The 12,067-nt window shown below is 41.9% G+C and overlaps 1 protein-coding gene across 3 annotated transcripts in view; it reads left to right on the top strand.

The window, feature by feature from the left end:
• Positions 1–12,067, top strand: part of OLFM2 (olfactomedin 2) — a 1,338,492-nt gene that overhangs the window by 1,190,677 nt on the left and 135,748 nt on the right. For all 3 annotated transcript variants that reach the window (XM_069604038.1, XM_069604036.1, XM_069604037.1), the window contains one exon: positions 943–1,162. In XM_069604038.1, coding sequence (XP_069460139.1) covers positions 943–1,162 — 220 coding nt within the window. The remainder of the gene's footprint in view (positions 1–942; positions 1,163–12,067) is intronic.

Genomic DNA, 12,067 nt, shown 5'->3' with positions numbered 1-12,067 from the left:
TCTAGTCTCTTCTAAATGAACTGCATGGTAGACCACGAGAACGTTCCTTTTTTGCTTCCAAGCTCATGCGGCAGAAAGGAGAACTTTAGTGTCGTCTTCCATGGAACTTGGCAGTAGACCTCAGTGTATATCAGCCTTACAATAGAGGGGCACTTTCAAAATATTGCAATCTTCAAGGTACATTCTAGACACTTGGGCCTCATCACGAGTTGGGCTGTATCCCGGCTGTAATACCACCTGACTCTAATAGCCTTAGCACCCACCGGTCCAGCGATATTACCACTGGATCAGAGGTTGGTTGTTAAGGGTAAATACCCATTCCCCATTGGGTCCATTGGATCCAATGGTGCATTTTCGGCGCTAATACTGCGGGCTAATAAAGCCGGCGGTAATAACGCCAAAAACAGGGCGCTAAATGGGATTTTCACCTCCAGATAAAAGCTGGAGCCAAACTCGTGATAGGGCAAGCCCTTAAATGTGGCGGTAATACCATTACCACCGCATTTAAGGGCTACAGCCCAACTCATGATGAGCCCCCTAAGTTGTTTGTAATAAGTCACCTCCTACACATGGTATGGGGTAATGTGTAACTCAAGCACTGATTGTCCATTTTCAGAAGCTCAGGGTCCTCCAAATGCCCACAGTTTCTAGGTCTCAGAATTCCAGTGATGACCAACATCGAAGTAGCTAAAGAAAAGAGAAAACTTTGGAAACTCTCATAAGGAGAGGAATCTGTCACAGCAAATAGACGCTGGTATTTGAGGTGAGTAAAGTTTTGTTGTTTTTTTCAGTACTGGGTATAAGAATTTTGTTTTAGGTTTGGTGACCTAAAGATAAGAGGGTGGACACTGAAAGTTCTTTTCCCATGACAATGTTAAACCGAGGATTTTTATATCGACTGATATGCGGCAATAATACGCCATTTTTTTTACAACTTTACAGGAGCTGAAGGACAAAATGGATGAGTTGCTCCCGTTGATCCCGGTCCTTGATCAATACAAATCCGACACAAAGATGATTGTCCAATTGAAGGAGGAAGTGCGGAACCTCTCCGGCGTGCTGATGGCCATCCAGGAAGAGATGGGAGCCTACGACTATGAGGAGCTGCAGCAGCGAGTCCTGCTCCTGGAATCCCGGCTTCATGCCTGCATGCAGAAACTGGGTAAGCCTAAAGCATGACTCACGGACGTCAACCATTGGTCCCTTGAGATCAAAGCCAAGCCTCCTGTGCAAATGTTGAACATGCAGAAGTTCAGTGGCAGCAGTCCATTTTTTTGCATATCATTATGACTGCTGGAACGCCCACCGCAGACATTGCCTTTGCTCAGAGCAGTGTGTCGTCAGTTAGATCGTGTGCAATTGGCATGTATTTAGATTTGTTGTGGAATAGTACCTCCTAACATTGGATAATTCTCAAAGCGCTCCCATCTCTTTTGAAATGTCCCTACTGCGCCCTGCACTTTCTGTACCAGCTGCTACGAACTACGAGTATTGAAGCCAATTGACAATTATTCCATTAACCAGTTGAAGAACTACGACATTTTGTAAGCCATGAAGCATGCATAGTGCAATTCCAAATTTCACCACATCATCAGATCAACCTCCATTAACAGATTAACAGATTAACCTGATTGGCATTTGCATCTGTGCATTTACATTGGTTTTCCAATTTTTACAGGAAACAGGCAAACCATAAGTTAAAAAGGGTAATTATGTAAAAAATCAGGGGCGAATACAGGGGATTTGCCATCGCACCATTTTATACAAATGCACATATGCAAATGCATGGATATATATATGTAAGTGCACTGGTTTATAGGGCTTCAATATTAAGCTGTGGCTTATCCTAGTCATACCCGCTCTCTGCCCCTTTTCCTGCCAAATGTCAGATTCTCCCCCTTACACCACTGTTAGTTCCACCCTCCCTTGGGTCTCTGCTTCACTCACCATTTTCTTCCCCATAAGATTTTTAACGCACACTGCTGCTTCCTGAAGCTAGGTCAGCGGTCAATAAATAACAATATTAATAATAATGATAATAATAATAATAATGATAATAATAATAATAATGATAATAATAACCAAGGTGCAGGAGCCCAAGTCGGATACATCCTTGCCTAGTGGTGTTACAAGGCAAAGACAGTGAGCACGTTGCTTATGTTGCAGAGCTATACGTGAGATAGGGAATGACTAGCAGGTGTCTGATACGCATCATGCGCACACCTCTGCACGCACTTCTCAAACTCTGAACTAAACACAACCATATCTCCAAAGCATGCACTTCACTACACCGCAAACACAAAACAAACCACACATAGCCTCGCACAACAACAGATGAAGGCTACCAACCGAATATTGCACCTAAACTCAGTGAACAGTGTTAACCGAACTGAAGCTGCCAACAGCACATCACAGCTCTCTTGCTCCTCTCCCGCTCAGTCCTACTAACCCACCCTACCTTCTTTCCCTTTCAGATCTGTGAGAGTGCCAGCGGACCACTCCGGTGGTGATAGTGCACGGTTTAAATATCCTTTAACATTAGCATTAACATCATACATTGGTTCCAGAACAGTGTAAGGCACGGTTTCACATTGTGATGCACACAGGGCCTCATTACGAGGTTGGAGGAAGCCTTGGCAGTTTTACCGGCAAGGCTATATCCACGCTAGCATCTGGGTCCGGCACCCAGTAATTGCCGGTGCTACTATCATGTTCTGCTCGCAGGTGCCTGTACGGCCACCAGGTCAGACCTGTTGGCGGCAAGGGCACCCGCGAGCAGAACTCCTGCTATGGTGGTACAGTCGCAACGGTGCCAGTAGCGATACTGGCGCCGGCATTGCCTTACCGACATACTTGTAATGAGGCCCTGTGATGCTTGTGAGGCGATGGCGACTGCGGACGAGCTATGTGCAGGAACAGAAAAAGGAGTCTGGAAGGGTGCCACCTCGTCCTTGTCTGTGCCCCAACTCTCATTGATATCGAATGCCAGTAGGATTGCGGAACCTAGAAAGAATGTGGTTTCTAAGAAGAAAAGCAACACCGTTTTCCTAAATGTCCAGCAGTGAACGTCTCTGCTGGCTTTCAGTGAATGGTCAAAGGAGTTCAAAATGCACCTTGGGTGTTGCCATGGAGACGTGCTGCTGTATTATCCACATTGCACATTTGGAAAATCTGTAACATATAAAGGGGTACTGTCATTAAATATTTGATTTTGAAATATTGACGCAATTGCCAGTGGCGCTTGGAGAACAGTAGCATATGTTTAAAAGAATGTTAAATGTCCCCGAATAATGAGACCCGCTGTTGTCTCCAGGGAGCTGCCACTGCTTCCACTGCCTTGTGTGACGCCCGCTAAAAGTATCGGTAAGAGATACAAGTGACCGCCGCAGGGCATTTTCTACAGCAGTTACAGGCAATGGATGCTGTTAGACCACATGAATAACGGACGTCAACACAGGAATCGTTTTCCAATCTGAGGTGGACGATTTTATTCTGAAATTGATGCAAGGTTGCAACCTCATTAATTCTCATTCCATCTTTGCAACAATAGAAAGAAAGTGAAAGCCAATGTGGGAATGGAAGCAACACTAACAATGATTGGTGTCCCTTAAGGAAAAATGAAATAAATAAAGATATAGAAGTATGGGAGCAAGGAAAGAAACAGGAAGAATCGGAGAAAGAACGAAAGAAAGAAACAAAGAAAGAAAGAAAGAAACAAACAAAGAAAGAAAGAAAGAAAAAGAGAAAGAAAGAAAGAAAGAAAGAAAGAAAGAAAGAAAGAAAGAAAGAAAGAAAGAAAGAAAGAAAGAAAGAAAGAAAGAAAGAAAGAAATGTAGGAAGGAAGGTAGGAATGAAGAAAGGAAAGGATGAAGGAAGAAAGGTAGGAAGGAATGAAGAAAGTTAGGAATGAAGCTAGAAAAGGATGAATGAAGGAAGGTATTTGTATTTGTATTTTTATTAGGACTGACGGCAGAAAGGGATGAATGAAGGGAGGTAGGAATGAAGGCATAAAATGATGTAGGAATGAAGGCAGAAAAGGATGAATGAAGGAAGGTAGAAATGAAGGAAAAGCGGATGGAAGGGATGAATGAAGGATGGTAGGAATGAAGAAAGAAGGGAAGGCATTAATGAAAGAATGTAGTAATGAAAGAAGAAACGGATGAAGGTTGGCTGATAAAAGAAAACAGGGAAAGAATGCAGGAGAAATCGAATGGAGGAACTATGAAGAAGGAAAGGTAATAAGGAAGAAAGAAGAACAGACACAAATGGAAGAAAGCAAAGAGAAACAAAGATGAATTGAGGAATTAAGGCAACAAAAAAGAAAGAAGTAACTGTAATATGTGGACAAAAGTAAGAAAGAAACACATAGATGAGGGAATGAAGGGAAGGAAGAAATGAAGAATTAAGAAAAAAGATAGAAAGAAGAAAACATTAATGATGGAAAGGGAAATAAAGAGGGAATAGGAGCATGATAGAAATAAAGGAAATGGAAAGATGGATCAAAAAGGAAATAGATGAAAATAGATGGAAAGAAAGGCTAGAAAAGAAGCACATTGGACTCAATGAGGATTATCCCATTTCTGAAAATTGTATTGAATCATTTTTAAGCCAGAATCGATGACTTGGGCTCTCATTACTCTCATTCTGAAATCAGGCAATGATGGGTTGGAATGTTCTAGTTAGAGGTTTGCATCCGGTCTGAACGCAGGCCTGGGAATCCTAAGATCCTCTCAATGCTCCGGGAGAGGTTCCTCCCAAGGTTGATTCACTGCACTAAATCTGGTTGTGTGAAAGTGTATGTTAGTCCACCGCTGGATCTTTTAGGCATCCATTCAGAGAGCGTGGACCCTATGGCCACTGTGAACCTTAATGAGGAGTGATTTGCTGTTTCCTGACAGAGCCGTACTCTCTGAGTCATGTTCAAGTGTCCTTAAGTCTCTATACTCTGGTTCTAAAGCATTGATGAATGGCCCTATACCTGATAAGGTTTGCCCGAATAACGAGCAATCACGATGACCGCCCCTCTCTTACGCTTCTTAATGTTTCCTTCTAGATCTTTCTCCAAATGATCAACGATTATGTACATATGTATCTGGACTGACCTGTTGGTATCTACTCTCTTAACTGAATATTTTTTAGCATAGTTTTTCTTCAAATTTGTTTACCATATTTGTGCAGCAAAAATTAAGGGATGTTGTTCGGGTGAAGCAAGGCGCATGGGTAGGGGGCGGGTGAGGGAGGGGAATGGTTTCTCTACTCTCCTGGTGACCATGAAGTCTGGACTGCTCTCGGATGTCTTTGCGTATGATTCACTAGCGATATGCAAATCTGAGGGCAAAATGATGAGAAACGCTGGGCTTTAACTTTCCTATGAGGACTGGATGGCAATGTTATCACCTCTATTGCTGTATTTGTGGACACACATGTTTTAGGATTTTAGTTGAACGCTATGTATATGTTATAAAGATGTTTACACAATGGTGAACCAGCTCTGGTTTCTAGCTAGGCCCATTGCAACTCGTTAATTCTTCAGCAGGTAGGTCAGTTGGGGTGCACAGCAATCTCTTCTGAGGAGAGTGCTGATGGGCAAGCAGGTCACCTTTGAACTCTAGAAAGTTCCAGTAGGCCCAAAGTTAGAAGACTGTTTAGCTGATCATGAAAAAATACAGAATGATCTGGCGGCCATTTACGGAATGTTGTATGTACAAAGTGGGAGGGCCATATTCTACACATTCGCCTACTGAAAGCACATTGAGGCCATACAAATAGGGAAAGAGCACTATATAAATAACCAAATACAATACAAGACAATACAATACTTCTAATTCCCGGTGATTTGCAAGCTCACCATCTATGGACCTCCCCAATTATCCACCGCCCCTTTTGTTTCTTCCTTGCTTCGGTTCCCGTTCACCTCCTTCTTTTTTTACTCTCCTCCGCCCCTGACTCCTGTGTTTTAAAGGCAAATTACATGCAAGGGACCGCAAAGGACAGCAAACATTGGCACTTACATGCTATGTGTTGCCCTGCATGTAATGCTCAACATTCACAAGGCCAAGGGGACAAGGAAAGAGTACCTTTAGTTGTTCTCTCTGTCTTGTGAAAAAGCAACACAAGTAAAGTAAACACCACCTGAAAATCCACCTGGTCTTTAGAAGTCTAATTCCAAAATGGCCATCATCGAGTGGCCCTCCCATTGGCAGTGCAGTTATGAACCTCCAAGAGGCCCAGAGCAGTTGCAAGTACTATTAAAAAATGAAGTATGGATTCAAGTGGAGACCATTGAATCTTTAAAGCATATTCATCGCTTTGACACCCAATATGTACTTTTAAGTAGTTAAAGAGCTGAGCGTCAATGTGTGAAGCTTTGTTTAAGATAAGCTTTTATTTTGTGGGGAAGTGTCTATATTTCTTATCGGGTGCCTGTGAATTTCTATAGGCACACATCCCTGCAAAATCGAACTCACTGAATAATTCCACGTCCACGTTCCACTTGTGGAAACGGTCTGTGCTATCAGTAGGTGGACAGGGGGGAATTAAAGGGGATAGACTAAGTGTGGATGCCTTCGATAATGAACGGCAAACTGCATCGTTTAGTGATACTTTACATTTTAAACAACATTTATTGATGCCATTGTATTCACTGAAATTACATTTGTTACAGTTGCAATTTTAAGCGGTATTTATGTAGTAAAATTATTTAACAATATCATTCATTTCATGGACAGAGAAATGTCAAAGCGAGAATTTAAATGGGGGAAAGCAATTATTCTTGTGGGTCTCTTCCTGAGAGATCCAAAATTCCTTCTCGGATATCCGGTGGAAAATGGGCCGGCGAGAATATCTCAGGGGCACCACTCTCGACTTGGAAGCAAAGCAACACAGAGCAACACAGGTTTGATCCCTGGGTCCGCGCTTAGAATCCTTTGGGTATTAAGTGTGTTATAAATAACCATTTCTACTTATAATAATTATAAAATGCCCGATGTGTTGTCTTGTGGACAGCAGCTAGGAAATAAACACCCCAAGACATGTGTGCCAAGTGATCTTGGGCAACAATCACCAAAGCCAATAATGGAAAATGATTGCCAGTTGTAACAATATATTGAGAGACCACAATTAACCTGGGGAGTTCCTACCCCTAGCCCCCAATCAAGATAACCACAATACATCAATTATTGTAGTTCAGCTAGCCCCATCTATGACTCATATAGAGCCACGTAGATCACTCACCCAGTGCCAACAATGAGCGAGGAAACAGGCTAGGGTATCGAGAGAATATATATTTATTTAAAGTATAGGCCTGTAGAGGAGCAGGTGGACACATTTTTCCCTAACTCCCGCCTGCTCACTGCTATTATATTGGAAAAGTAGGAGAAGAGTCCTTTATGGGAATCTGTGTGTTGTGCCTATACCACATCAAGTGTACAAGAGACGAAATGTACTCAGACCACCGTATCCAATGTATCCTCACACTGAATGAAAGAGTGGAAGGATATAGTATGGAAGGAAGACAGCAAGCACCATTGGACAGCATGGAGTGCTGAGTGAAATCTGAAGAGGACAGAGTGATGTCATGTAGAAGATGTGCAAAGACATACTGAAACAATATGAAAATACTTAAGAATGAAGATGTAACTGAAGCAACAAGAGAAAAATGTACAAAATAAAAGAGTAATCATGTATTCAAAAAATGTAATTTGCTGACCAATAAGTGTAAATACACAGTAACGCAAGGTAGATAAGACATATAGAAGCTTGTCATAGAGGAATATATAACGTAGCTAAGTATGGCCATAATATAAAGTTGGACGCCAGTGTGTGCTGAGATTCAATCCATCTACCACAAAGACAAACCAAGGTTGCAAAGTCTGGAGAAGCTGGAAAACAGCTTTCTGGGCAACACGAAGAGGAGTCTTTGTTGGCCTGGGATCAAAGATGTTATTTTTAAGGAATATCTGCAAATTATAAAGGGAGGGAGATGTAGAAGCCATGTGTGTTAGATATTTTTCTCTTAGATTAAAAAAGAAGAAAACATCTGTGAGCAAGTCTCTAGAGGCCAAGAGGAGCAATGACACCCAGCATAATTTAATCAAATAGCAATAAATAAGATGGCAAAATACACACATTTGCGGTCTCTTTACACATGATTCAGAAGTCGAAAATAAGGGCTATTCATTGGATGAAGATAGTGATGTGCTTACCCTCCCTTGGATGTCCCAGAACAGAGAGCAGGCTGCAAGGTCAACTGCAGACAGGAAACTTTGGCGCATGTCGAACTGATGAGAGATGATGGACTATTTGGGAAAGTGGGGAGTAGTCTGACGTGACTGGGTTTAGTTTCGCTTACGTGCTACTAACGAGTCGAAAGTCCAAGGTTGGATGAGAATGCCAAACAAATATTGGGTGTATGGGGTAACCTGCTATACAATGTTGCATAGACCGATCCACTGCCACCTTGATCGCTATAAACAGAGGTAGTTTGAGGCATGTCTTACATATAAGGGACATCCATTGGTGTATTAACCCCTATTTACTCTATAAGTAGATATGTTCCCCTAATCAATCCCTCCCGTCAATAGATTTTACAGTTTGCCACGTAGGATGATGTAATAGATGATGCATATTGGGGTATAACGTCTCTGTGTAATCAAGTTTGTGTGTGAGTATGCAAGCATCAGTCCGATGTCTGCCAGTTTGCCCTGCTTTATTAAAATGAGAATCAAGTAGTGCTTTGCCATATTCTTTGACTCTGTCCAGTTATTTGTTCTGAGATTTGTAGTGGTAATTCCATCTAACACAAGAGACGCTTCAAGGCGCTAGAGGACAGGTACAATCAACCTTGTACCAAATGGTTACACACGCCACCATCTCTGTGGTACAAAGCAAAGCGTTAATGCAAAACACACTTTTTTCCTATTTGTAATAAACAGGTTAACATTACTTGATACAGTTTAGATTTAAAATAGAGCACATCTTTGGTTTTCAAAAAATGTCACATGCAGTACTGGGCAGGTTTCATTTCCCTGCATACATAAAATCGCTAGCAGATTTGAAATCACCTAGACTTTTTGAGGAATTTTTGATGGATAGAACTCTTCTTCCTTTTTAACTCAAATGCAATAAACAATTGTTCTGCTATTAGGGTCACTCACTCACTCTCAGTAAAGAGTGTATATTTTAAAGGAGAATTATATTTGCTTTCACTTTGCAAAGCACTTCTCTCCCCAGCAACAAAAACCCATGCATCAGTCATATGCAGCTTCCCTCGGTTTAAAGGCCAGGTCTAGATGAGTGGGAAAAGTTGGGAATTTAATTTTGTTCCTCGGAGAAGTCTGGGATTGACAAGAAAAATAAATGCACCTCAAATACTTGAAAATACTATAAAGTAACTTCTTGCTAGTAAAGAGGGCAGAGGATTCAAGCTGCTCTGAGCACCCCCTTTGTCAATCTATTTGGGAGTTAATTAAATTAATATTCAGTCAAATATGCTAAGGATCTACACAATTTGCCCCCTCCCACTATTAAGGGAAAATATTAAGAAAGACAGAAACCCCACACACTCGGTTTCAGATGGATCAATCTACTTACATTGGACCTCTGTTTTGGCACTCAGGGAAGACAGCAGGTCTCTCTTCGACAGCACTGGTCTGGTCAAACACTTCAGTCAAGATAGTCACCAGCATCCATGCCTCATTAGGCTTCCTCAATCATAGGGCCAAGTCAGCTTTTAGGTTGCCCTTCCCAGTTTCTGTCTCCTTTTCAAGGTTAATTCTACATCAAGTTTGAGGCATTTCCACCCAGATAAAATAAGGCAGCTGGGTCTGGATCCATCCATATAAAGTATGGAAAGTCTACTTCAAGATGTTTAGGCAGGTCTCCCCAAGATGTTTTTTAGGAAAGTTAGTTCCCTTCCTCTTTTCTGTCTGGCTGGTGCAGCCAGTTTTTAATGCCTGAGTCCCTCCCCCCGAAATATTAAGATCAGGAGGTGTTTACTTATTAGACGTGACGTTTCAGTGGACCATTACAGTCCTCTTTTAGCCCCAAAGTTCAACTCCCCCTCTGCCAATAGGCTCTTGGAGTTCAATGATTGAAGTGATGTGAAAAGGTATCACTTACTATCATTTACATTTTTATTTTCCATGTCAGCGTTTGCCCTCAGAAAGTCCTAACAACTTATAAATTAAAATCATAATAACTAGATATTAATGTACCCCTAGTCATGACGGATCTGTGGAACTTATGTTAGTTTCAGCTAGGTATTGCACGTGTGAGCCATTAGCTCATGAACTTTCATTTTCAGGACATTTTCGAGGAAGCCAGAAACACATTTTTGATAACTTAAGTTCCAAAAATTGAATGTAGATACGATCTTGGTGAGAATTATGGTTGCTGAGAAAATCCTGAAAGTATAATTCTGACTACATCCATTTTGGCCTCTCTTAATTTTTTATTTTTCAGTTTCTTGAACCTTGGTTTTTATTCCATGTTGACTTTGCCTGCAATAAAACAATCAATCACTCTTGTGGAGTCAAAAGCTGAGCTAATGGATACTGCAGAGATTGTATCTCTCCGACCAGATGGTCCATGATGTTCTGTGACCCTCTTAATGGCAGCCCACCCCCAGTCAGGCCAGGTATAGTTGACACAATTCCCCAAAGTAAACATTTCCATCATGGAAGAGCCAATCCCTCCTGCTCAAGCTTCAAAGCAATGGTCTTTCAGAGGGACAGCAGAGCATGTCATGGGGAAAGTTGCTTTGAATTTCGGTGTTGAAGTCAGCCTCAATGTCCAAAATTCTCTACTTCGCATGTCACAATATCTCTCTTTAGACGTGATGTTTTCCTGTTATTTTTAACATATTTGCACATCACTGCTCATTTTATCATCAATATAGATTCATTCTTAGCAACATCTTTCCTTTTTTGCAAAATGAACACACCTCTGGAGATTGCAATTTCAGTGTTAGAGAAACCCTTCTTTTCATGTAGAATCGTTTTCCTTACTTTGTATCTGCATTATCACTTACATGCAAGGCTATTCTGCATCAGTGTTTTCCCTTTTGTTTTGCACCTCCAGTATTTATTGTTAATGTGGCAGCTGAAACTGACAGCCTGCCCTTTTGTCATTCACAAGGTGTGTTATTCCCATTTTCCATAGAGCTTGACACTTTCAGCAAACCACACACTGCATTAACTAGGCCCCTTGCCTGTATGAAGGTTTTATCCCTGGCATGTCATTTTTCCAGTGTACTTTTTCCGTCAGACCAATGTATTTCCCATTAGAGGCCTAACTCGGCCTTTCAGTTCATGTTGTTTTGGGGCTGTCATTCAATCCCACACAGTGATAATGCTTCTCTTAAGTGCAGAAGCTGACTAATGGGCCCAAGCGAAGCAAGGGAGATTGGGTGTTTGTGGCTCATAATATGACGTTTTGCCCCGGGGCTCCAGCAACTTTGGTTTGAACACATGGCTGTTGGATTTGTTGCTAGTGTGAGCTCTGGATCATGGGAAAAAAAGATAACAAAAATGAAAGGCCTATGAAACCTGGTTGCTGGGCAACAGACACTCTGCTGCATTCCTCCCGTGGGTGGACAGGTGTAGAAGTGAAGGGCTTGCAGGATGAGAGCCGAGATGAAGTTGTGGTACGGGCCCAGGAGGTATCCCACAGCAGGCATGATGGCCCACAGATAAGAGGGGTGAAGGTAAAGAGCAGTGGGAGTGAGCAGAGGGAGCAGGACAGGAGCATGTTAGAGAGATATGTCTGGGGTTGTGGCACATGATGGGTGAGCAAGAAATGGCCACAAAGAAGCTTAGATGTGGACTGTGGTGTTGCTCATGGAGTCTTGATATCCATCAAGAACCATGGATACACTATCAGAGGCTGTGAATCCTGATTTCTACACAGAATTCCATGTTTTGAGTCTTTAAAAAAATGATATTGTTTAAAGCACTGACCTAGCACAGAGCACTGTAAAATGTTTGGGTAGCCAACATTTGGGCTGGCTTTTATTAACAGTAGTGTAGAACTGTGAGTTGTGTTCTCTGTGACCTTTGGGATTAGTTGA

The sequence above is a fragment of the Ambystoma mexicanum genome, chromosome 3q, assembly GCF_040938575.1.
Source record: "Ambystoma mexicanum isolate Mex_15411 chromosome 3q, UKY_AmexF1_1, whole genome shotgun sequence".
Classification (NCBI taxonomy): domain Eukaryota; kingdom Metazoa; phylum Chordata; class Amphibia; order Caudata; family Ambystomatidae; genus Ambystoma; species Ambystoma mexicanum.
This window is presented reverse-complemented; position numbering and strand designations above follow the sequence as displayed.